General features: G+C 36.1%; 3 protein-coding genes and 2 pseudogenes across 3 annotated transcripts; 3 read left to right on the top strand and 2 right to left on the bottom strand.

Annotated features, from left to right (window-relative positions):
* Positions 1–19: 19 nt before the first annotated feature.
* LOC107009011 (DNA-directed RNA polymerase III subunit RPC5-like) lies at positions 20–13621 on the bottom strand. The gene is made up of 13 exons (XM_015208256.2): positions 13151–13621; positions 12993–13061; positions 12742–12849; positions 11766–11837; positions 10975–11133; positions 10307–10342; positions 9944–10050; positions 8845–8916; positions 6420–6468; positions 5687–6279; positions 4246–4428; positions 4052–4172; positions 20–552 (listed from the first exon to the last, which is right to left on the bottom strand). The coding sequence occupies exons 1-13, from the start codon at positions 13484–13486 to the stop codon at positions 478–480; spliced, it is 1980 nt and encodes a 659-aa protein (XP_015063742.1). The 5' UTR covers positions 13487–13621; the 3' UTR covers positions 20–477.
* A 2113-nt stretch (positions 13622–15734) lies between these two features.
* Positions 15735–17084, top strand: LOC107008680 (annotated as a pseudogene).
* Positions 17085–17618: 534 nt separating this feature from the next.
* Positions 17619–18330, top strand: LOC107008679. Its single transcript, XM_015207814.2, has one exon. The coding sequence runs from the start codon at positions 17732–17734 to the stop codon at positions 18062–18064; it is 333 nt and encodes a 110-aa protein (XP_015063300.1). The 5' UTR covers positions 17619–17731; the 3' UTR covers positions 18065–18330.
* Positions 18331–21489: 3159 nt separating this feature from the next.
* On the top strand, positions 21490–24554 carry LOC107011531 (adenylosuccinate synthetase, chloroplastic). Its single transcript, XM_015211066.2, has 4 exons — positions 21490–21955; positions 22434–23126; positions 23437–23748; positions 24176–24554. Exons 1-4 carry the CDS (start codon positions 21629–21631, stop codon positions 24344–24346), a joined length of 1503 nt encoding a protein of 500 aa, XP_015066552.1. The 5' UTR covers positions 21490–21628; the 3' UTR covers positions 24347–24554.
* A 188-nt stretch (positions 24555–24742) lies between these two features.
* Positions 24743–25618, bottom strand: LOC114076125 (annotated as a pseudogene).
* Between the last annotated feature and the right edge of the window lie 1255 nt (positions 25619–26873).

The raw sequence follows: 26873 nt of genomic DNA, 5'->3' as shown, positions 1-26873 counted from the left end.
ATGTTAGAAATTTGACAACTTAGTGAATCAAATACGTATATAATTAAAAGAATGGCAAACTTTTTAACTTGTATTTTTCTTCTGATGGTACAAAGATGCTGAATGATTTTCTTCTGCAAGTAAAGAGATGCAACAATTCATACATTTTAACAGAGATATTCAAGACATTGAAAAGAAACATCTGACTATATTTTCGTTCATGAAAAGAATGAATTGAATGATAAAAGAATGAGCGAAAAAGGCTTGACATCTGCTAATCCTAACTAAAATTTCTCCCAGATTTGCAAATGCACCGCGAAGCGTTTCAACAGCTCAACCGTATACGCGAGACTCCGTGTTAACCTCAAAACTGAACAATGATGCCTCTCAAGAGTAATGTGAAACTTCAAGAAAAGCCAACTTCTCCTCAGCATTGAGAATTTCTGCAGCTAGCAGTGAACTTTCCATGACCTGTACAGCTTAATCAAAAATAGCAGACTACTGTTGTGGATTGCCGTCACTGCTTCCCAAAACCCATGCTGAGTTTTCTGAACGACATAGTTCCTTCATAACCTGCACAAGCATAGAAAAATATATAGGATTCATGTCGTCAAAAAAAGATTTTCTATATTTTTCCATCAGGAATTAGACAAAAGAAATGAAGCTTCTGCACGAATTTTTTAAAATTCACTGCAATATGACGAACCGCCAATATTTCACAATACAAAGTTCCAGGCAACTTGAAAGATTCTAGACCACAATAATGTAGTAGAGTCAGATGACATGGAAGTTTGGAACTGTCACATTTTATATTCTATCAGAAAAGGAAAAAAAATAATGGGAACTGGGATAAGAGGATCGGAAACAGGATACCGCAAACATCTATCGGAAACATCTGCATGTGCTGGTAAATAGATCAACTTCATAATATAGTGCACGTATGTCCAAGTTATTTAAATCTCAATAACTTTCCCAGGCCAAGCCGCCTTTCAGCACATGGCAGGATCATGACAGAGTTGCTTGGATCCAATTTACATAAAAGAAGCGCAATACAGAGAACCCTGACAGGAGGCCAGGAGAAAAAACAAAGCCTGAGGTAGAAACATCACCACACCATACAAAAGAGGATAAGAAATGCATCCTGTCAAATGCTAGTGTTAGCTTTGCCGTTTTTGTTTCTTTTGCAGTGATATCTCCCAACTCATTTGGCATAGTCAGGCAGAATTGCCAACTTTTATCGTACTCCAGAAAATGTATTTGATCATCACTAAACATTCAAACAGGACTAGGGCATGAAATAATAACATCCCAATTTAAAGGTCAGAAACATCTGCGATGAAGGGTGAAGTTCCAATAAAACTTAACAAAATTTAAATTTCTTAAATTAATTCTATAACAAGTTTATAGTGTTTTACCCAAAAGTAGAAACATGTACTGTTTAAAATCAGGGGAGGTATGAGAGCTAGCTTGGGAAAGATAAGAGGTTTGTTACTTGTCTAGCCATTGTTTTACGAGACCTACTGGGAAACAATTTTCTCCACTCACTCCTCAATAAAAAGCTGATTGGAGACTGTCTCTTTCTCTTCTTTGCACATACTAAACAGATAGGTGATTAGACTTCCATTTCCTTTTTTATATTGTTCTCTCTGGTCTCTTAGTTATCTGAATGTGCAAAATCACCACTGCTGCAAGTCATGGAAATATGAGGGGTAAATGGTACTAGGAGGGGCGGAGAAGAGATTAAAACATTCTGCATTCCACCTTAACTTGGTCGTCAAAATTATTATTTTTTAAAAAAGGTCTGATCGGCTTAATTTTATAACAAATGAGCAGTTTGCATAAAACAGTGCCGAAGATCATTTCCTATTCTAGGATTACGTTGATAGCTAAAACAAAGAGCAGTTCCATGAAAAAAAATATCATGCATAGTTTTCCCTTCATGATTAGCTTGGTCTGTGGTGAACTTTCACATTTGTCGTAATAAATTTTTTTCTGTTACCTGTAGTAATTTGAAAAAGACCGTCATTAATTTGAACATAAGGGTGTGTCCGGTATGGACGAAAACAAGACCCAGAATATGTTTCCTCATTTTCCCATGTACAGTTGGTTAAAAAAATTGGAGATCATTTTCTCTAGGAAAACAAGTTCCTTGAAAATGAGGAAAATGACTTGCCTAATGGAAAGTAGGGAAAACAAGTTCTAAAAGTGAGATTTCACATTGATTTAGTCTTCCCTACCCTCCACGACACACCTCATCTTCACCCCATCCCTCTTAGCCCCATCCCCATCCCCACCACACCTACAACCCCATCTCCATAGTATTTCTCTATCTAGATTATGTAAAAATGTTTTTAAAATAATATGTTTTGCTTACATACTAAACACGAAAAAATAAGAAACAGACTTTTTAAAAAAAAACATTTCCTTTTGTACCGAACACACACCCTAAATTAAAACTTTTCAAACCATAGATCCAATAATATTATCAAGAAGGGGAAAAAAGAAAATAACAGTTCTTGAAACTCAATGGAAAATTAAAAAGGAAATTCTTTTTAACTAGCAGACAACAACAACAATATACCCACTGAATCCCACAAAAGGGTTTTACGGAGGATAGAGTGTACACTGACCTAACCGCTACCTCACGGAGGTAGAGAGGCTGTTTTTGAAAGACTTTCGGCTCAAATTTAGCAAATCCAAACAAAGAGTAAGAAAGCAGTGGAGGGGAAAACATAGAACTAACAAGGAAGCAGTGCAAATCCTACAAGAAAGGAACAAGAACAAAATAATGCGATAACCGAAACACATTAAACAACAAATTATGATAGATATCAAAAGCAAGAACTACAATAATACAACCAGTATGAGGACAAACACCAACACACCTAAACCCTCGAAAAGCAAGACAACACTCCTGCTTACTAACCATCTAACCTAGTACGCGTCCTCCACACCCTTTTATCTTAACTCTTAAGGCCATGTCCTCAATAACCCGAAGTTTAGTCATATCATGTCTAATTAGCTCTCCGTAATACTTTTTCGGTCTACTTCTACCTCTCTTCGTACCCTACTATAATCAACCTCTTGCACCTCCTTATTGGAGCATCTTCGCATCTCCTCTACACATGTCTAAACCATTTCAATCTCGCCTCCCTCATCTTTTTTCCACCAGGAAGTCCACTCCCCCTTATCTTAAAAATCCTCATTCAAGATCTTATCGCTCCATATGTGCCCACATATCCACCTCAACATCCTCATTTCCGCGATATGCATCTTTTGAACATGGGAGTTCTTGATTGGTTAGGACTCTGCTTCATACAACAAAGTCGATCTAACCATCATTTTATAAAACTTACCTCTAAGTTTTGATGATACCATTTTATCATAAAGACTCCGAATGCAAGCCTACACTTCATTCACGCCCACTAATACGATGTATGATATCATCATCAATGTCTCAGCTTCCCTGGATTAGAGACCCAAGGTACTTGAAACAATCTTTCTTGGGGGTTGTCTGAGGGTCAAGTCTTACCAATCTATAGGACCAAATCCAACAACACCTCCATCGACATCCTATTACTTGCAAGTCCATGAAACATTGAAACACTTCTTTACCATGAAAGTTACCAGTTCATGTGTGCATTCGAGTGATTGAAAGCGTTAAAAAGATGAGATAGACCTAAAATTATTTGGAGAAGGTGGATCAAAGACCTAAAATCAATTGGAGTTAATGTGGACTTGGTTAGATAGAATACAACTACAGAACTACTTGTACTAAGCTTTCATGGTTGTAGCTACACATACATTAGGTTCGAGTACGGACAAGTGCGAGATATAGAGAACCTCTATTTTTTGAGACCCCTAAAATATGCCTTCAAGACAAATTTCTTACAAGTATTTAAATAACCCGAAGTAGGCATATTTGATTGATTGACTAATTGAAATCGCTACATCAACTATGATTACGAAAACTGTTCAATTATTGACTTCTGCCACTACCTGAAACCCCATACAATAAAGTCAAAGAAGATATAACTTAATTCTCATGACAAGTAAGAAAAGAAGTACTCACCTTTTGAAACTCCACAGTGGTAACATCCCTTCCCAGTTGCAACTTGGCAGCTTCAACTATAGATGCTTTCTTTAGCTTTGCAGTCGACCCTTCGGCCATAAAAAGATCAATTACAACTTTCCTGAGAACAAAAACTATGTATTAGCCACGGAGCAAGGTGTTTAAGTTTAGTTATAATAGCAATAGTTACTAACCTCAATGCATCATACTGTGGATTATCTGGCGATGACTTCAAAACATAGACACCGTGGATGTTTACAGCAATCTGATTAACCACTGCCTCTATCTCATTTCGAAGTGCATCAGAAACACCCGCGGGTGAAATTATAGCTTTCTTTGGATCTTCCTTTTCCATAAGTTCACAAATTTGAAGCAAACTGGCAAAAAGTAAACAGTAGATTCTAAATTGGTTAGGGGTCAAAAGTTTAGATGGAAAACTCAGGTAAATAAAACAAGTCGTGCACAGTTTTTTTTTCTTGAACAACGAAATTACTCTGTTCCTTCTAAATCTCAGACAGATGAGGAGCACAGGAAAAAGACAATGTTGTATATTCTATGTTATGATACATTACCATTCGAGAAAGGTTGTAGATATACAACATACTGAAAAGGCAACATAAATCTTGCGATGGACAATTTCGACCTAAATCCTCGCACAGCTCACCTCTAACAAGAAGTCAATATAAACAGGACTCTGAGTGATACCACTGCTCAAAGGTATCAAAATATTCCAAAGCGAAGAGAAATGTCCTATAACTAGACCATCTCATCTTTTCAGAAGACTGGTCATACCAGTGTTTTGGTCAGTGAAGGGAGACACAGGTCTGGCCCGCCACAAGGCAAGGCACTCAGCTTTTGAAGTACGGCGCCAGTAAATATCAAAAAATTAAGATATTTAATTGCATATATAAATAATCAAAATCTCAATAGCAATAGCATATTAGCAAATATTTTAATTCAAAAACTAAAAATAGATCGTACATACTAAAAAAGTCTAGAACTTGAATAAGAAAAAAACAGAACAGAAGTCCCAACAGAGAAAAAAAAAACAGAGGTAGAAGAACTTTGAAGTCTAAAGAAGATGAAAGAAAAAGAAACAGAGGAAGAAGAAATACGTATTGGTTGGACGTTGGAGTCGCCGGAGAAGTCTAATCATGTCGATTGGTTGGAGTTGTAGTCTAAGAGTGCATTAGCTTAGTTTTGTAGCTATGGCTGATAACCTTTTGAGTATCTACTTACTTTCGTAATCTCTGCATCTTCTTGATGCCATCTATGAAATTCTCTTACTTCATCAAAAGAATAAGAAAAGAAAGGATGAAATAATCAAACAAATGGAGGGTGAAATCAGGAAGAATTGAATAAGAGGTAACTTACAGTTTACCCATAAAAAGGTGAGCGTTCTCGAACCAAACAGAAAGGGAGGACAACAGGTGGCAGAAGTTGAAGGGAGAATAGCTATTTTAAAAAGCCCCAAAATAATTGTAAAAATGTTGAGCAATCAAACCAAGGTCAATAAACCACCTGCTTGACCCAGGTTTCTGCATGCTCTAACAATTATGAATACCCAAAATCACGTTTAACTAGATAATAAACAGCAAAGGCAAAAAGTTCATAAGTCATTTTCAGAGACCTCACCTGCAAACCTTATGGATTCTAAAAACATTTTGAAGCGCCTTTGGTAAAGCTCCACGAATTTCTTCTGACATAGATGTTCTCAAAAATGTCGTAGGAGTGGGCTTATCACTACTTGACAACGCAGGAATGTTGGCCTTTGGGTTTAGAGGATTCTTCAAAGTAGGCCTGTTTCTTCCTCCATGCATAATATCATTGATCTGTTTCCCCATGGACTCCCAGATAGCTTGCTGCTCTCTTACAACATCACCATAAAGGTTTTCAAATTTCTTGTCAGGAAGCTCTTTGAGCTTCCAATCATCCAGGTCAGGCCTCTCAACAGCTAATGATTTTAGAACTGGTGTCGCAGCTTTAAGGAATTCAGGCCTCCTGCCAAACGCTGACTTCTTAATCAAAGTACTCTTGGTAAACTCATAAAGAACAAAATTCCTCGCTAAAACTTCAACTCCATTATTTGTGTCATAGACTAATGAACTTTTTGCAACCCACAATCCTTGAACTAATTGTGCGCAACTTTTGAGAACTTCCAAAATCTCATCAACAGGATTATCTGGAGCTAGGTGCTTTAGAGTATCAAAACGATGAATTGGAGGTCCCTGTTGCGAAAAGAATTCATATTTAGAAATGTGCTGCCTTTATGAGTTATAAGCACCATGGGGCCATCTAAACAAACTTTGTTGCAGCCTTGCAGGCATAAAAATATAAGCAGTGCAAAATCCAAATAGTAGGTACAAACCTCAAGAAGCCAAGTTCTAACACGTTCTTCAAAAGGTTTCTCAGACAACCTGAAAACCATCCATTTGGCAACTTACAAGTTAGGAGCATAAAATGACTGGGAAGAATGGTAATTTAACATAATTGAGAAATATGGCATATCAAGTACTGCTATCTATTCTACATGGCTCGGATAGTGAATGGAAGAAACAGCAAACTTCTGGCTAGAGAAAGAAAATAAGCAATTTAAGTCATAGGCTGCATATTTATATTTAACTATACCAGCACACCTAGGATGAATACAAGTCACACCAGTCAATAATAATTAATTCCAAGGAATCAACTTTAACAACTGATGGCTATTTAGAACAAGGATCTTTTTAAATGAAAAGAAATCAATTTGATAGATGACAAAGGTAGAACACCAAGGATAAGATGACCAGTGAGGTGCAAGTTTGGCTAAGTAACATGGTGAAAATGTATCCAACAGCATATTCTGGAACAACAGTCCACTCCCGTCCTCGGCCTCAAGAAGTGATGAATAAAAGAAATGGAAATAAGATTTATCACATAAAACTGCCCCGAAGATTTTTGTAGATCTGCCAATTACTCCAAAACTAGAAAGAAGCAAGACCATGTTTTCTTATTTATTTCATTGCTAGAACATCGAGAACAAAAACTACTTTCTGGAAGATTAGGTTCTCTAGCAAACAAAGCATAATGTAAACTTGCACTTCATACAGCTCATATTTATTACAATGACAAACCAAGAAAGCAACAAAGCTTTAAGCCTTTAACCTACTCTCCCTCTCCCCCTTCCCCACCCCCACCTACCACCACAATGCCAAAATTAACTCCGCAACACATTTTTTTATAAACCGGGGACAACAATGCTTCCTGCATATACTATAAAAATATATGTTGGAGTGAGTGAACACCTCATCTAAAAGTTGAGGCGGATTAACAGAGCATACTCTTATTATTTTAGTCGTGCTTACAACACACCCCAAACGTGCAAGTCTTATTCTTTTCCATGGGTCAAGCACGAGGAATTTTTTTCGTAATGGTGGTTGAGAAGCTCAAAGTCAGGACACCTGTCTGCTTTGATTTGTCCATCTAGTTGTTTGTGTTTATAGTTATTTTATCTTTACAAGTATAACTTTTTTAAATTTTTATGGTCTTGATTCAGTTTTCTTCAGTAAAATGCACGCTTTAATTTTGCCTCGCAATTCAAGTCTGAGTTCTCTCCTTTTCCTGCTTAGCCTACCACTTCATGGTGTTAGTATCAAAATCTTCATAGCCCCAGCAGACTGGAGATATTTTTTCCCACTTTTGACTGACATATGCAGTACTGAGAGAATTCAGAATCTAGATTGTTTCTAAAGCACACCTTAGAGGGAACACCAATATGTACTTGACCGAAATATAGACCAAGTTCAACCATCAAAATGGGTGGGACGGGGTGGGGGGGACAGACTGGACCTTAGAGTTTGAGCACCTAATAGCTTCCAGTATTTTCTTGTGTTCACATTCTCTCCTAATTTTTCCCCCAAAATATTATTTGATCCAACTTCACACATCGTCAAAGATTAGCTAAACCTCCCAATGCTGCATTTTTAGAAATCCCCTCCACAATATTTTGTTGAACTTGATCTGTTAGTGAAATTCTCCTTTCTCCCCTGAGTCCAAGCCAGCAGAAGCATTCATGTCAAGGTGGATCTAGAGGGTTCATCCAAACCCTCGACTAAAAATGACACCATTTGGATATTTTTATATTTTTATGTATATATAGAGATTTTGAACCTCCTAAATATAAGATGAGGTTGGCTGAGGGGGTTCAAAATTCACCATGAGGTTCCAAGTTCAAATCTCAAGTACTACATTTTTACTTTTTGAACCCCTGTAGTGAAAAAATCTGGATCTGCCACTAGAGAGATTTTTCCCCATCTCAGAAAAACGTTCTCCTTCCCATTTTGATCTACAAATTTAGTCAATCAGAATTACATTCATTGACGTTGTGCCTAGGCTTAAGCTACTATGTGAATCTAATCTCTGACATTGTAGGAAATTACCAGTCCATCAACCAAAGACGAGTCAATTGCTAACTAAAAACTAGATTATCAAAAAGTAATCGAAGATCATCAAAATCTCTTCTTAACATTGTACAGAAAGCAAAAAGAGAGTAACTAATTAAATAAATAAAGTGGAAGGGGGAGATAAGGAAATAGATTACAGTAATATGCGATTTCTTTGAAAAAGAAGAGATAATTTGCAGTTAGTGGAATGGTCCAACAATACTAGAGGATGATTACGCCACATATCAAAGAAGAAGACAGCTCTACGATCATAGATGTAAATAAAATTTTCTTTTTGTCTTTAGCAGCACCTCCAGACCTTTCAATGTCAAAACAATAGATGTGAAGGATCAACTAAAGTGTCTGCAGTACCTTGTTCTAAGATTTCTTAATCTGTCAATGTCAGTTGGTCTTGCAGGACAAATGGCGTTCAGATAATCACTCCTGTGTATCAAATTTGCAGGAAGAAAACTGGTATTAGAATAAAAATGAGAGTAGATGTGCAATTTGGATTCTGAAAGTGTTAAGAAATCTTTTTTTTGCATCGTTCTGTAGCATATGATATTTGGAGCATGTTCTTTTCTATTCTTGCACTAGCCTGGGTCAATTAGAGTAGAAGGTTAGTAGATATTATTCCCGCAGTAGTATTATTCATGTATTTTAATATTCTTAGATTTTTAGTACTATCATTAGCCTCGATTATTGTGTTATCTTGCTGTTGTTTTGACTTCTTTTACATATCTTTTGGAGCAAAGGTCCTATCGAAAACAGTCAATATTCTCAAGGTAGGGGTGTAAGGTTTGAGTACACACTACCCTCCCAGACACCACTTCTGGGATTACACTGGATTTGTTGTTGTTGTTGTTGACTAGCTTGGGTCAAGCCTAACAGCATCAAGAAGCATATGAAAGCTGGTGTTTAGGAAACAGTCTCTGCTGCTATTTTTTGGTACATCGGGAATGAATGGAATCATAGATGTTTTGTGGGATTTCAACTCCTACTCGTGTACTCAAAGCAAAATACTTACTGAATTTGTTTAGTTGGCTCAATCAGGCCCCTGTAACTAGTTGTGTTCAATTTTTGATCTACACTGGGTGTGTTGTTGTTCACTACTCCTTAGTGATAGAATAGTGTTTTAGTGTGTCTATGAGCAGGCACTATCTCTGCGGGAAAACACTGGGTATGTAGTGGTATGAGGCTATGAGCAGACACTATCTCTGTGGGATAACACTGGGTATGTAGTGGTATGAGGATACGAGCAGACACTATCTCCCTCTCTTGTAATTTTCTGCTTGCATCTTCTGGATGCTTTTTAGTGAATTACCCTTAGTTCATCATAAAAGAATGAGAGTAGATAAATGTATGCTCTGAGGCAGGAAATGTATCTTTTAATTGTCCAGAACAGAAGCAGTTTGCAAAAAATATATATGGCTCAGGCGAAGAAAAATCAACCATATTAGCAGATACATACGGGATCATTGAAAATGGTACTGGGGAGCCTCCCTCCATGGCCATTTTCTGAAGATGTCTGGCTGAAATGTCACTCCTAGTCCCATGGTATTTTAGATGTAACCAATGCTAAAACAAGAAATGGAACAGATATCAATAATTCAAAAGGATCCGCATTAATGGAACTGTTTGAAATGATATTGACAACTGCATGGAGAAAGTTAACTGCTCTTGAGTACAAATAAATAGAAAACACTTGCAACAGAAACATCAAATCCAAAATAGTAGACGAAAAAACGGCAGCCACTCAAGCAAATGAACATTATGAAGAGTTATTAGTAATACTGAAAAGCGGAAATTTTGTCATGTTAACAGGTGTTCATACCTCTCCAATATCCTTGTAGTTCCCAGGTAGTTTGTTCTGCACAAAGGATACATGTTTCAAGAATAGATCAAAGAAAAGGTAAAGCACTTAAACGAAAAGTTTGAACAGCATCAGCGGAGGAATAGCCTAGTTGCAAGTGATCATCCACCTCCAACAACAAGGTTAGGGTTGAATCAGGTCACCAAGTGAGGCAAACTGGGAAGGCAGATACTGGCTCCCGAGTCCTGGGTAAGAGTGTGAAGTTCACCATTCTAGAAAAGAAGTCTTGAAAATAGCAGAAAGTGCTTAACCATAGAAGACTAATCTTTAGGTATTCCTTTTATCATTATTTATCCAAAATTGTGGCAAAGCTAGTAAATCAGGAACAAAGAAGTCCTTGACATACTACAACTACATCCCCCAGTGTAATACCACAAGTGTGGTTTGGGGACGGTAAGAACTAAGATGTACACAGACCTTACCCTACCTTTGTGGGGTAGAGAGATCGTTTCCGATAAACCCTCGGCTCAAAAAGTGAAGTTAATCGGAGAAGGGAAAAGCCTTGACATATGATATTTTAAGTGCTAGCCACTGATATGTACCATAATATCACATGAAAGGTAACTGTATACAAGGTTCATAAAAGTTGAGCTTAGAAGCTGGCATCAAATAGCAAATCATGAATGAACCTGCTTCTTTGACGGACCCACAGGCTTTTTCTCCTTGACGTCTTCGTTTTCACAACTTTTTTCATCATTGCTGGTGGTAAGGTTCTTCAACTCACTTTCCTTACGATGCTGCAGTGATGGTCGGAGCTGTACAACTGCATGAACAGGATTGAGGTGGAACTGCATAACAAACAGGAAGCAAGAGTGTGACTATTGAGAACATTAATAAGCTTTGATACTTATTTTATCAATTTTTTTGAGAAGGTAACATTTGTGTATACTGACAAGAACAGTATATAGGTTGTACTGAAAAGTAAAAAGCATATTTACAGTATATTTTTTCTTTTGACTGCAGCAATGAGCTTCAGATAGTTATCAGCAAACTTAGAGATTTTACTTGAAGTACCTCACACCAATGTATATAAGAAACAGAAGAATATAACTAGAAGGACTTGACAATTTTTTAAATACTAAGTGGCAGAACTTGGGCTAAATAAGAGAGCCAAAGGTATTATAACAGTTTCCAACTCCATAGGTAACAGTTGAGTTAGATTTGACAGCAGACAGCAAATAATTTTGCTTCAACTTGAAGCTGATAAAAGATTGACTTGATTACATTTGAGGTTGAGAGTGTAGCCGCCCGATATTGTTCTGGTCCAAATTAGTTATTTTTTAATAATTAGAAAAAAAGGACAAAAGCAGAACAGGCATAAGCACATATAAACCTGTGGAAGACTAACTTTTAGTCAATCAGAACTCCACGAGACCAGATGTTAAATATGCATTCAAGCCATCAACAACAAATCATTTACCTTATCACCAATAAAGATCCCAACAGCAAAGTCAGCGGAAGTAGATGATGGCACCCATTTTGTAGAAACAATCTGGAAATTCAGAACCAATCAGATTCTGGGTCAAACAATTAGAACTGCAATTCCTGCTAAGGGAACAAATATCAAGTGCGTAGTTTCCAGACTCTAATTGTCAAAGTTCTCAAAATACAACCTCCTTATCCTACTACTAACAACAAAGTTACAACCATGAAGTCGAATGCATGTTGAACGTGACACCACCTGATTACAAAGAAGTGGATATATTAAGCAAAAATGACAAAGCTTAACAAAGTGTATTCTTGTTCCAACACCTCATTTGCTCTGTAAAGGGTGTAGGATCGACTCTAGCTCTAAACATTTCTTTTGAAAATTTTCGAGCCTCTTTTGTTAAGAAAATTGAGGCTTAAAGAAAACGAAATTGAACACTCGACTCCTCCTAAAGTCAACAGGATCCCATGACCCCCCACCCCACCCCCTCCCACACGCGGGTCTGCCTTTGTCTGTATATACACGTGTCCATTAAGAGCAAGGAGTAGGCCCAAAACAGATGGTATTACAAATGGAATTTAAGGCAGAGAAATGGGAGAAATGTAATACTCCCTCCATTTTAATTTGTTTGACTAGTTTTGACTTGGCACATAGTTTAAGATATAAAGAGTTTTGAATCTTGTGGTCGTAAACTAAGAAAAGATAGAAGGGCCTAAATGTCCTTTCATTTTGTGGTTTTAAACATGCTAAATTAAAGAATTGCCAAACAAAAGGAAAGCGACATGACCAAAAGAGCTGCAATGTTTTTCCGACCAAGTAATATGCCCCTAACCAACAAATGTAGCTGGTAGCTCCTGCACAAGTCTCACACAGAAAAAGAAATCACCTAGATTCTTTTTTTTGTCTTTATTGCTGGTTTAAGAAGAGAAAAAACAATAAAGTCTAGCTTCCATAGCTCTAAAAGAACCTGTTTTTTTATTGTTGCTGCATGTACAGAGTCTCTGTCGAAATTTTTAGAATCAAAATCTATTGCCAAATCAACTTCCATTTCTGCCGATGAAGGTCTCAACCTCACCTGCAAAATGATTTTAAAAAAAATCGATTTTAGACATCCAAACTGGTCATTTAAAACCAGCCAATCCATTCCTGCCTTTAGCAATATCACATAACAGTGACCAATTTGTTCAAAGGAAAACACTAAAAGCAGTTGTAACTCACGTCTTGGCATCTTTCATCCAAACCATAGGGACGCCATTCGGACCTCAACGGATATTGGAGTACATAGAACTGAAAAAGAAAAGAAATTATACTTCACAAATAGAAAAATTTGCAAACTCAACAATAAAGCAGACATATATTGAATCAAGAAAATCTACCTCATTGGCGGAAGGGGTAAGCCACACGTCAACTTCACGAACAACTTCATCCTGATCGCTATCAGTTTCCATTCCGACTTGTTCTTCTGCAAGATCGTTTCCCGTAGTCTCTCCATTCGAAGGAACGTCGTTCTCAACTGTTGCCTCTCCGTTTTTCACTATATGATCTCTTAGAGGGGGTTGTGATACAAATTCTTCCTTTTTAGTTGGAATATCTGAATCTACCTTCAATGGCAGTGTTTCACTTTTGGGTTGGGGCTTTAATTTGGAGTTCTTGGGAGCAAAACGAGCTTGCCTGCTCGGGACTTTACTTGGACCGTCGAAGTCCAAATCCATCTCTGCAATTTTCTGGATGGAAAGTGAAACTTCAACTCCAAGTAATAATGGTGGAGGAAGGGTTTAGGGTTTATTAGTTGGAGCTGATGATGATTTAACAGCTTTGTGAGTCTGTTTTACCGTCTGATTAAACAAGAGCTTATGTTAAAAGAACTATTTAATAAGGGACATGATTATATTATAGCATCATAAATCATAAGGAAAATTAAAATAATGAAGTAAAATCAGAATTATAAGGATTGAATTAAAAATTTGGTCGGATTTAGGATAGATTGAGTCCTAAATAACTATAATTTTTAAATATTTCTTTTCAAAAGGATTGTAATTGTTTCATTATCATTAAATAAATAATATAAATTAAATTTTTAATTGAAGAAACTGTAAAAACTAATTAAATAAAATCAAATGACTATGAAAAATAATTATTTTAAATTACAAAATAAAATTGTGATTATTATGGTCAATTACTCTAAACATTCAATTTCCATTGGGTGCTTGGAGGTGAAGGAAGTGGTGGAGGAGGGGAAGAAGAGGTGATTTGTTATACAAGGAAAAAACTCTTGTAAAATTTTTAAAAGTGTAGTCATTTTTCTTCTTTCAATTAAACATTAACCCTTTTTTATTTAAAATATTGATAAATTTTTACTGATTTTTTAACACTTTTTAGCTGTTCAACATTTATTTTAAACGTTTTNCAAACACTAAAAATCATTTTCAGAAAATATTTTCTACTCACCAACCAAACATGAGAAAATAAGTACAAAATCTACTTATTTTCCAGGAAAACATTTTCTAGAAAAATATTTTCCATGGAAAACATTTTCCTCTGTACCAAACACACCCATAGTGTGCACTTTTGTTCACTTCCTAGTTCCATACGAATATTCATTAATTTTTAAAACGGGAAACGGTAATATTTGTCTTTGTACTTTTAGAAATTGGTTATATTTATCTTTCGTCATATTTTTATGATATATTTGCCCTTACCATCAACTTTGGATACATATTTGCCCTTATATAGTTAAACTTATCATGTCACCATTTTAATTAATCCACGTGACGCCTACTTGGCTCCATATGTATATTATTTTATTATAATTAAATTAAAACGTTATTTTCTATTTAATATTATATCCGACCCATTTAATAAAGGGCAACTTTCACATATAGCAAACAAAAAATTCATATTTGTATGCTATAGCAAACTTTGCATAATTGCGCTCCATAGCAAACATAAAAACTGTATAATTCGCTATACATATACAAGTGTATAATTCGCTGGCCTAAATTGTATAATTCGCTGGCCTATTTCGCTGCAATTGTATAATTTGTTTTGCATACAGTTGAATCGAATTAAAATGTATGTATATTGCATAATTATAAGTGTATAGCAAGAAGATATATATTTTTCTCGCTTTATACAAAAACAGAAACACAATATATGCACTTCTGTTGTATAAAGCTAGAGAAATTGTATTTCACTGCAATTGTATAATTCGCAATTGTATAATTCGTTGGCCTTTTTCTCCGCAATATTTGAAGTAAAATGTTTGTAAATTATATAATTAAGTGTATAACACGAAGATATACATTTTTGCATGTGTATATACAATTTTCTCTCGCTTTATACAAAACAGAAACAGAATTATACACTTCTGTGTATAAAGCGAGAGAGGCGAGCGAGAATGGAAAGTGGCGAGCGAGATTTTTGGGAGAGAGACGCTGGCAAATTTTAGCTAATGTTTGTTATGGAGCACAATTAAATCAAACTCTAGCTATTCCATTTAATTTAGGTTATTAGTTTGCTATTATACACAATTTTCCCAATTAAAATTTTCATTGTCATGAATAAAATCAAGAAGACGTCACAATAATCAATATATATTCAACATATAAAGTACTCTCTGCTATAAACAAAAAGCAAAACATTGATAGAAATTAAATTTTGGAGAAAGCAACGTATAATAATATAATATAAAAGTTTAGATTAATTTTTATCTTTTCGACTTATAAACTAATAATCATAAATTAAGAATTTCAACATATCAAATTTGATTTATTTTAACTTTAAATTAAATATTTTTTCAACTTATTTAAACATTTAAAAATACTTTGACTTAAATACATTTAAAAAAACTATTAAAACAAAGATCGACTAACAAAGAAAGAAATGATTTTGGTAATTTTCGTGATATGAAACCATTGGAAAACGACCTTTCACTATCAAAGTGAAAATCTTCGAAGGCATCCTTAAACCCTACTCCATTTCAAGCAATCTCTAAACCCTAAAAGAAATGTCTTCTTCTATCGCTTTGCGCCAGGCACGCCACCTCACAACAACCGCCGCTGCCGCCGCCTCGTCACCTTCCACCATCACCATCTCTATCTCTAAAGCAAAATCAAAGCTCAAAGTCGAGCACGACCCTGATAAAGCCTTAGAGATTTACTCCTCCATTTATGATCGTTACGTTTCCCCTCTGTCTTCCTGCTATGCATAAGAATTCACAGTCAAGCGCCTCGCTAAGTCACATCGTTTCTCCGACATCGAAAAATTCATCGAATCTCACGAGAATAGCCCCAAAATTACCCAAGAGCTCTTTCTTTCATCCATAATTCGTTCTTATGGTGTCACCGGCATGTTTGATCACGCACTCAAAATTTATCATCAGATGGATGATTTAGGCACCCCCAGATCAGCTATTTCCTTCAATGTGCTTTTATCAGCTTGCGTGCGCTCAAAACTACATGATCGTGTCCCCCAGCTGTTTGATGAAATTCCAGTGAAGTATAGATTTTTACCTGATAAAGTGTCGTACGGTATACTGATTAGGTCATATTGTGAAACGGGGTTGCCGGAAATGGCAATGGAAATACTCAAGGTGATGGAGGAGAAAAGTGTGGAGATTACAACGGTTACTTTCACTACTATACTACATTCATTCTACAAGAAAGGGAAGAGTGATGAGGCGGAGAAGGTATGGAATGAGATGGTGAACAGAGGGTGTGGTCCAGATGTTGGTGCATACAATGTGAAGATTATGAACATTCAGGGGGGTGATCTGGAGGGCGTGAAAGCTTTAATTGAGGAAATGAACGATGTTGGATTGAAACCTGATGCGATTAGCTACAATTACTTGATGACTTGTTATTGTAAGAATGAATTGATGGACAAGGCACAGATAGTTTATGATGATCTGGAGAAAAATGGGTGTAATCCAAATGCTGCAACTTTTAGGACTTTAATCTTTTATTTGTATGAGAAGGGAAGGAATGAGACTGGTTACAAGGTGTTCAATAAGAGAGTGAAAGTTCAAAAAATCCCAAATTTTGATACACTCAAGTATTTGGTGGAAGGGTTGGTGAAGAAATCAAAGTTGAAAGATGCAAAAGGGATGAGTAGGACTGCGAAGAAGAAGTTCCCTCCTAACTTGGTAAAAGCTTAGACCAAGCTAGAGAAGGAGCTTAGTTTGGACTGTGAAGAAGTTCTGTTGTCTCTTGTAATAGCTTATATCTTTGCATTATTTCTATTTATAGAAAGATAGTACTAGAAGATTTGTTTTTTTATGATTTTCTTAAATCATGTTTTAATTTTTTTAAAATTATTAGTGTATACATGTTATTATATTGTTGTATATTTTCAATTACAAACTAAATATGTATGAGAATTATGTTCCGTACTTTCATGTTAAAAGCACGTTATGAATTAATTTTTAACTTATCAATTATAAGTATTAGAAATTTTAACTTTTGAATTTTAACTTATTTTTGTTATTTTAACTTTGAATCAATACTAATATTCTCTCGGTCTGTTATTGTTTGTCATGATTTTTATTTTTAGAGTCAAATTATAAAAAATTTAACTAACATTTTGAGATATATTTTTTATCATATTAATATGCAAAAAATTGTAATTTATAGTACTTTTCATATAATTTTAGAATATGTAATTTTTTGTTTAAAATATTAAATTCATTTGATTTAATTTAATTTTAAAAATTAGTTAAATTAACTTTCGAAAAACACAAAGCAACATTCTATTATTTTATCCAAAAAGACTCAAATTCTTTTAAAGCAATTATGACCTAGAAACATTAATCCGAAACACACTTTTTAAGCCTAGTTCCTTTACGTTGCCCTTCATAGAACGACAACGTTTGGCTCCGCTTTCACAGCACGGGCGATCCAATAACACAAATACTCAACCGTGGCCCAGTCTCTCACACACTTTCGTTCATCTGTCCAACGATGCCGTCCGTGAAACCCTTAGCGACCGCCGCCGGCGCGCTACGAGCCCGTGTTAGTTCGGGCCTCCGCACCAGAGGAGGACATGGGCCGAATCCATTCACCACTGCGGGCCACCAGGATCGACCTAACGGATACCTATTCAACCGTGTTCCACCACCGCCTGGACAGTCCCGTAAATGGGAGGATTGGGAACTCCCTTGCTACATCACCAGCTTCTTAACCATCGTCATCCTGGGTGTGGGACTCAATGCCAAGCCCGATCTCACCCTTGAAACTTGGGCCCACCAAGAAGCCCTAAAACGCCTCGAACTTGAATCCGCCGATGCGGAATAATATGTGGATCTGCTCGGGTATGGTTTTGAATTCCGCCCTTTTTTGGATTGTCAAATTAGGGCTTCGATAAATGGGGATAGTTTTCCTTGTTTATAGTTTGTGTTTTTAGAAAGTTGGGAAATAAATGTTAATGACTTTTAAGCGTAGACTTGAAGTTTGAGCTTACTGTTTTGTTCAGTTTTAATGAAACATTGGATGCTGTAAGCGCAGCAATATGATAATTGTGAAATGACAATGGTTGACAATATTATTCTTTTTTAGTTTCACTTGCGAATGCGTATTGTTTGCTTGTAATTGTGTTTAATAGTATGTTATGCTTGGATCAGGTTATGTGATTGACAGGTTAGTTTGTCTGTGATTTGAGAAAATTCAAGTATGATGGTTGTGTTAGACTAGTTAAATATGGGTTATTGAGTTCAATTAGTCGACTATGCCTCAATCCCAAGCTGGTCGCATGTCTGCTCGCCTGCTGCATTTATACCAAAATGAAAACCTGCAAACTGAACTAGGCAAGAAAACTACTTTGAGAAGGATGAATTATGCTTGTTTAAGGTTCCATTCTCTAGATATACAGGGTGCAGGGGCGGGGGAGAGGCATGCTTGTTTAAGGTTCACTGTTAGTGACAGAGTTGGGTGTGGGGTGGGGAGGGAAGGGAAAACACCTAAGAAGTTATCTTACCTGTTGGAGTAATGCCACTTATTTTCAAGTGTTCTGATTGCTAGTTGTAGGCTTTGGATAATATTTCCTAAGAAGTTATCTTGCCTTTATAGGTTGATCTTGCCATTTGTAGTAACATCCCTCTCTTATTTGCAAGTGTGCTACTCACATGTTACTTGAGAATTGAGATATCAAGTTTCTGAGAAGTAATTTTGCCTTTTATGTTTCGGGTCAGCATGCTTAAACTTTGGGGTTCTTGTGTCCTACGCTAGAATATTTGTATGAACTTAAGGTTTCTTGGTCTGTTGGATGTGTGAGTGGAGGTGCACGTGCAAGTGGTTGGTTTCACTGCGAGTCTTGCAACTTGCACATCATAAGTTTCCATTCAAGGAGAAGGTCTTGGCACATAGATTTATTGAGGAGTTAGACGACTTGCACATAAGGTTAGTGAGAGTTTTTCTTTTTGATGAGGTAATGAACTTAAGGTTTCTTGGTCTGTTGGATGTGTGAATGGAGGTGCACGTGCAAGTGGTTGGTTTCACTGCGAGTCTTGCACACATCATATGTTTCCATCCAAGGAGAAGGTCTTGGCACATAGATTTATTGAGGAGTTAGACGACTTGCACATAAGGTTAGTGAGAGTTTTTCTTTTTGATGAGGTAAGTATTTTATTCATAAGAGCAACTATGAGTTGGTAATGGCATATTTGTACAAGGCTAGCTAGCAGCATTCCCTTTTATTCCCTTAGGGGATATATGAAATCTAATAGAGGGTCAGCAGCATTTACAAGCTCCACTTTACACCAAAAGCAAAGCAAAAGAATTTAAGTGTCATACGGTATTACTGATTAGGTCATTGTGATATGGGGTTGCCGGAAATGGCAAAGGAAAGACTCAAGGATATGGAGGAGAAAGGTTGTGGATATTACAACGGTTACTTTCACTACTATACTACATTCATTCTACAAGAAAGGGAAGAGTGATGAGGCGGAGAAGTCATGGGACGAGATGGTGAACAGAGGGTGTGGTCCAGATGTTGGTGCGTACAATGTGAAGATTATGAACATTCAGGGTGGTGATCTGGAGGGCATGAAAACTTTAATTGAGGAAATGAACGATGCTGGATTAAAACCTGATACGATTAGCTACAATTACTTGATGACTTGTCCTTGTAAGAATGAATTGATGGACGAGGCAGAGATGGTTTATGAGGATCTGGAGAAAAATGAGTGTAATCCAAATGCTGCAACTTTTAGGACTTTAATCTTTATTTGTGTAAGAAGGGAAGGTTTGAGACGGGTTATAAGGTGTTCAAGGAGAGTGTGAAAGTTCAAAAGATCCCGGATTTCGATACGCTCAAGAATTTGGTGGAAGGGTTGGTGAAGAAATCAAAGTTGAAAGATGCAAAAGGGATGAGTAGGACCGTGAAGAAGAAGTTCCCTCCTAACTTGGTAAAAGCTTGGACCAAGCTAGAGGAGGAGCTTGGTTTGGCTAAAGCTGAAGCCCCTGATATTAGAGTCCAATAAGACTAGTTTGACTTAGTAGGTGGATGTTTTTGGACGATATTTTTAGCTTGAAGTGTTTATACTCATTTTCATTAATTAGATGGCTTTTAGATCATTGAATTTCTCTTGTTTATCATAAAGATGTGAGTTCTAACTTGGGACCTCCCATTGTTATGACCTTTATGAAGTTAATGTAGAGCTTTACATGATGTTTGCACTAGTAAGTTCTATGTTGATGCGGAACTCCATGAGCTAAATGTCCTGTTGATCCATTGCTTTGTTCGTCTCCCTCATGAATAGATTAACCAGGCATGAAATATGTAATACACAAAGCCACCTTCACTTACTACCATTATCACTCCATTCATTTCAACTTGTTTGTCTTGCTTACTAGAATATTTTGAAATAAGTTCGACTCTTGATTTGGTTTGGTCAATGCACAGCATATCAACGTATTTAAGATTGATCATTAAACGAACAACAAAGACAAATTTAACACAGATCAATTTTAAGGAAAATTCGCGCAAAAACTTGATCCAAGTACTCATTCACGTCATGCACATCAAGCCACAAATGGCCGAAACACTGATTCTGCTTTTTTTTTTTTATTATTATTATTAATAATCAAATTATATACTTTCCTTTGTTGTTTATTTGTTTTCACTTGATAAGGGTTTAAAAAAATTGAAAATTCGCGCAAAAACTTGATCCAAGTACTCATTCACGTCATGCACATCAAGCCACAAATGGCCGAAACACTGATTCTGCCTTTTTTTTAAATTATTATTATTAATAATCAAATTATATACACTCCTTTGTTGTTATTTGTTTTCACTTGATAAGGGTTTAAAAAGTAAAAAATAATTCTAAATTTTGTGGATGTACCTAAAGTAAATGTCATTTAAAGTGTATTTTCACGGGATTAATTTATTTGTCATTTCATTTTTATTTATCACACCTTTTGGAAACGATGTGTTTTGACTTTTGACTATTATATCTTTATTGATTATATTTAATCATTTAAAACATCAATATCCCTTCTAAAAAAAAGAACAGTTATTTCAAATCACCAAAGTTAAAATATGAGTGTGTTTTTACTGTTATTCAGTTAGATTTTCTACACTAATAATTACTCAATACTTATTATATTCAATTATATTTTGATTTTTTAAATAACAAATATCTTAATTTATTTTCAACAAGGATAATAAAGTTGTTCAATAAAACTAGAAAAAGGAAACAAAGAGAGAAACGAGAAGATATGAATACGTATAATATTTGCCGCACGTAATGAATTGGACCTAAACCCTGAAAAAATAACATTTCTTATTCCTCTCTCTTGCATACCTCCGTTTATAGCGTGCACAGCGCAACCGCACGCCGCCGCGGCACTACCATTACCATGAACATCTCAACTCTAAGGCTCGATTCCAATCCAATCACTACGGCAACGGCGACTCACCGGAATGGGATCCTCGGTTGCAATGGGACCTATAGTTATAGGTTCAATCAGTTCCAGCAGAGGAAGAAGACTGCTTCAATTGTCGTTTGTTCGACAAAGCCTCTTGCCTCGGTAGTGGACCATCAGGGGGTTAATGAGTCAGGACTGAGACGAATTGAGTCACTCAGTCAGGTATCCGGCGTGTTGGGTTGCCAATGGGGCGATGAAGGAAAGGGAAAGCTCGTTGATATACTGGCTAAACATTTCGACATTGTTGCTCGTTGTCAGGTATATTTATATGAGTTTATGTTCATAAACAATTTGATATGCATGATATGTAACCTCATAAATGTGAGTAATAACTTGCTTTAACCGCTTAAATAACACTCATACTGCAAAGCTAACATCTTGGAGTAAATTTTAGGCCATATCAAGAACAGTATTTGCTTTGTTATTTGGAAATTCTGTGAGATACGCTTGGTTGCAGTAAGTGGGTGGATTAGGATAAAGGAGGCCTCCTAAAGATGCCTAGTGGAACCTTGGGTTCATAGTTCTGTAGAGAACTGTTTCAAATTCTATATTATGAAATTGTCAATGTTTATATTAAATATTTTTTTTTTTATGTTTCATACATATTACTTATTACCAATTTGTTTTAAACTTAATATTTTTTGGTATCCTGTCATTCCATTTCACTTATATTGCCTGAGAGATAAACTTGTTAGCTATGATAGCTAAGCTTTTCAATAACGTTTCTTGCTGTCAGGGTGGAGCCAATGCTGGGCATACTATATACAATTCTGAGGGGAAGAAGTTTGCTCTGCACCTTGTCCCTTCTGGGATTCTCAACGAGGAAACTCTGTGTGTTATTGGTAATGGAGTTGTGGTGCATCTACCGGGACTTTTTAAAGAAATTGATGGTCTTGAAGCTAATGGAGTTTCTTGCCAAGGAAGGATCTTGGTATCTGATCGTGCACACTTGTTATTTGATTTTCACCAAGAAATAGATGGGCTTAGAGAAGCTGAGCTAGCTAAATCCTTTATTGGAACCACCAAGAGAGGCATTGGGCCATGCTATTCAAGCAAGGTTATTAGAAATGGCTTAAGAGTAAGTGATTTAAGGCATATGGACACATTCCCCCAAAAGCTTGATCTTTTATTATCAGATGCCGCTGCAAGATTCCCAGGCTTTAAGTATGGTCCTGACATGCTCAGGGAAGAAGTGGAACGCTACAAGAAATTTGCTGAGAGGTTGGAACCCTTCGTTACAGATACCGTGCACTTCATGAATGATGCTATATCTCAGAAAAAGAAGATTTTGGTGGAAGGTGGTCAGGCAACAATGTTGGATATAGATTTTGGAACATACCCTTTTGTGACTTCATCCAGTCCATCGGCTGGTGGAATCTGCACTGGTCTTGGCATTGCTCCCAAAGTTGTTGGTGATCTTGTTGGTGTGGTAAGCAAACTTGATTTATTTTCTTAAGGGAGCTTTTGCCTTGCACTGAAGAATGAAGAATTCTCATGACGTTCAATTTTATCTGATAGTCTAGCTAATATTATGGGAATAAAGCTAGTATTATCTTTCCAAAAACATATTGCAGTACATATATCATCGTCAATCGGTTTAACATGAAATGTACCCAGCTCTTTGCGAAAGAATATGATCCTCATATCAACTAGCTCTTTGGAACCAATTCACAGCATGGTCTTTCATTTTGCATTTAGTGTAGAGCAGTAAACATTTTTAACTGATGTTTTCCCTGCAGGTTAAGGCATATACCACAAGAGTTGGTTCTGGTCCTTTTCCAACAGAAATCATGGGCAAAGGTGGTGACCTTCTTCGTTTTGCTGGGCAGGAGTTTGGCACGACCACTGGACGTCCGCGTCGTTGTGGTTGGCTAGACATAGTTGCGCTGAAATTCTGCTGTCAAATAAATGGATTTGCTTCTCTTAACCTTACAAAACTAGATGTGCTGTCAGATCTACCAGAAATTCAATTGGGTGTTACTTACAGGCATCCTGATGGCTCAGCATTAAATTCTTTTCCCTCTGATCTTCGTCTTCTTGAGCAAATAAAGGTAAGTTTCTTTTATCTTTCTTTCTTCTTTCAACATCCTTTTGCATGATATTGTGGTGTTTGGAAATCCAGATTATTAGTTTCAACTTTCATGTGAATGTTGGGGAAATTGAGCTGTATTAACACATTGCCACTGAAAAGCATAGATCTTTTTCATTGAAGTTTCATTTGTGAGGAGTTAACTTTTGTTTGATTTCCTTTACCCTGTTATTGAGAGATGAAAAAAACGAAGTTTCCTGATTTTTTTGGTACTTCTTTGTTCTTTCAGTCTGTCGTTTTCTCCCATGTATCTTGATTTTTTCCTATTTTCTGTTCATATCTGGAGACCTTCATCATGCATATTGAATCTTTTTCCCTCCTGTTGTGTATCTTAATACCATTTTGTACTTTCCTGTATTTTGACTTCTATTATTTATCATCTACATCAGGTGGAGTATGAAGTTTTGCCTGGGTGGAAGAGTGATATTTCTTCCATCAGGAAGTATTCTGACTTGCCTAAGGCTGCACGCGAGTATGTAGAAAGGATAGAGGAGCTTGTTGGGGTACCTATCCATTACATTGGTATAGGACCTGGTCGCGATGCCCTTATCTACAAGTGATTTTAGATTTTTATCATCATATTGCCAGAGTCATATTCTTCAAATTGCTGGTAAACCTTACACTAAGCGTGTAGTAACATCATGAATTATCATTTTGATGTTATTGCTTAATGTAAAAATTATGTCTCTGTTGTCTTTAAAGCTAGAATTTTGTTAGACTCCCAAGGAAAAGTCAGTTAAGAATGCCAATGATCAAGGTTTCCGTTTAGCTTGTCCAAGTCTGCTAACTTCAGCAAATATCCTCCCACCCCTAAAGAACAGGGGATTGATTACCCAGGAGTGGTTTAAAAGGTTTCCCCTCTAGTTGGTGATGATTTTGATTCTAGTAAGATGGTGCATACAAGCAGCTACCATAAATCTAGTCGTATTAGACCTATTAAAATGGTTCAGTATTTTTCAGAAGTTCCATAGTGAAGAGGGAAATATAAGCACATCATTCACATTGTAAGCATCTACAAATCTACTAGCCTCTGCTGCTGCCTCGTGTTCTTCTGTACCCGTTATTGCACCTAGTGCGTCTTAATTGTAACTTGTTGTATCAGCAAAGAAATTAGTAACTAAATTGTCATCTTTCAGTAAAACTCCCCACTCTGAAACAACTGATTTACAATCATGACCTCTATGAGGCTGTTGATCATCTCTTTTCAGTATTCAAATCTGTTGAAGAAATCCATTAAGATCAATCTGAGGCTTCTCTTGATCATGATGAGAATTTGACTTCCTTTTTCTCCTCCACATGTGGAATTGTTAAGTGGCGTTTGTTTGGTTTTGTTCTGTTCCTCTGTTCCCTTGAGTTGTTGAAGTCTTTGGTGAACATTAGGCTGAGCACTTTAAGTTTAGCAAGCCAGTGCTATTAGGGAATACTGATGAAACAAAGTTGTTGCTGGAAGTGAACCATTAGAACTTTTGTGATCTGTTCAATGGATTGAAATTAGCTCTCATGTGGGGTAAATTAAGGTAAGACAGCAGCTTCTTCTGCTGTAGCAAAAGATCCTAACCTCAGACAACTTCACGTCTTTGGCTCTTTAATTTTGGCCTCCCATTTTGCCGCGTCAAACGCGATCTGAGGGTCACCTTTTCCTCTCGAAGGGCCTTCTTCCATGGTTTTAGTGGATTTCTTTTTTAGCTTTTCATGTCAGCAAACCAACGTCCATGTGAATTACTTGAAAGTTTGTTTGGTACGGTAGATAGTAGGTTTTGGATTCGAGCATTACTAGGTACAAAGTTACCATCGTTTAAAGGAAATGTATCCAAGAATGGTTTGACAAAACAAGGGCCTTAATGGCTTTTCTCGTTTAATTCGATCCTTTTTCTGTTTGTTGCTTTGGGTAAATGCAAAACACATCTGAATATGTTTTTTTCTAAAAGAAAATATATTACAGCCTTTTACCAATCTTTCTTGATTATTTTCAAAAATCCCAAAATAATATATTCCAAAATACTTACGAATTTTGAACAAAAATATATATTATACTAAATCAATACCGAGATCTCCATACAAACTGCAAAAAGAAATTCTTTTTGAACTATTATAGCTATATTACCCCAAATCTTCTTGTACTAACCGAAATCGGCAGACGGCAAATACTTACCAACTTTCAAGGTAAAATATACTTCCCTCACACACTTTTCTTTTTAATCGGATCTTTAAAAACACAATTTTTTTATTTGACAAATATTTAGTAACGCTATCGACATTTTAATGATATTGGATCTCATTTATTTGGCTAAAATTTACAAAATGTATACTCGTCTATTTGAAAATTTATTTACTTTAAGGATAACTTCGATTTACTGCAAAGTTTTTTCATATTCTTAAAATTTCATGTTCAGTTAAACAATCTCACATATTGCAAAGTCTTGTCATATTTTTTTAAAATTTTATGTCGAATCAAACAATCTCTTAGAAAACATTTGTTTAATCGTTTAAAAGATTTTTCCCCCTTGACATCCCTCTTGGTTTTGAATAGTCTAAAGAAGAGAACTGTGAAGTTGCACTTTATTGATCTCGAACTTCGATCACGATGCATAAAGCAAAGATTTTGGATTTGCACAATCAATAGTAAAGTATAAGTAGGTAGCAGCAGTAATATGAATTGATGGAATATGAAAACCACTAACTGTAAAATAAAAAAAGTTATGCTTCATTTAACAAGTTGCCCCTCCATTTTAGGCCTACTTTCTTGATTAAAGGTTTGAAAAAAAATCTCTGATGGCTTGTATCAGTGTATTTATCAACAATTGAGGAAACTTGAATTGTTCAGAGCCCAAAGGTCGAAGAATTTATAGTAATCATGAAAAAGGTGGTGCCTTTATCCCATATTCATGCAGCTAACGTATTTCTAATCTAAACTCTACACCACTTTTGCTGCTCGCATGGGCAAGTAGATCGATTCGGAATTGAAAATTTTATCGTGAGAAGTGCTAAATGGTCACAATTTGGTTAGAAAATTTAAAAAATTATAATATTTTTTTTTATTTTAAAATAAACTGTTCTTTTTTTCATTTTTTAGTAAAGGGAAAAGGC

This window comes from Solanum pennellii, chromosome 2 (assembly GCF_001406875.1).
Source record: "Solanum pennellii chromosome 2, SPENNV200".
In the NCBI taxonomy this organism is placed as follows: Eukaryota; Viridiplantae; Streptophyta; class Magnoliopsida; order Solanales; family Solanaceae; genus Solanum; species Solanum pennellii.
Note: the sequence above shows the minus strand (reverse complement) of the source record. Positions and strands in the feature narration are given on the sequence as shown.

Bases quoted from the DNA above. Each gene is read 5' to 3' on its own strand.
- LOC107009011 (XM_015208256.2), bottom strand. From the start codon at position 13,486: ATGGATTTGGACTTCGACGGTCCAAGTAAAGTCCCGAGCAGGCAAGCT. The intron at 6,280-6,419 runs GTTTGTACCTAC...TTTTCGCAACAG, and splicing joins TTAGAACTTGGCTTCTTGAG to GGACCTCCAATTCATCGTTT. The intron at 4,429-5,686 runs GTGAGGTCTCTG...ACTTTTTGCCAG, and splicing joins AGAATCCATAAGGTTTGCAG to TTTGCTTCAAATTTGTGAAC.
- LOC107008679 (XM_015207814.2), top strand. From the start codon at position 17,732: ATGCCGTCCGTGAAACCCTTAGCGACCGCCGCCGGCGCGCTACGAGCC.
- LOC107011531 (XM_015211066.2), top strand. From the start codon at position 21,629: ATGAACATCTCAACTCTAAGGCTCGATTCCAATCCAATCACTACGGCA. The intron at 23,127-23,436 runs GTAAGCAAACTT...TTTTCCCTGCAG, and splicing joins TTGGTGATCTTGTTGGTGTG to GTTAAGGCATATACCACAAG. The intron at 23,749-24,175 runs GTAAGTTTCTTT...CATCTACATCAG, and splicing joins GTCTTCTTGAGCAAATAAAG to GTGGAGTATGAAGTTTTGCC.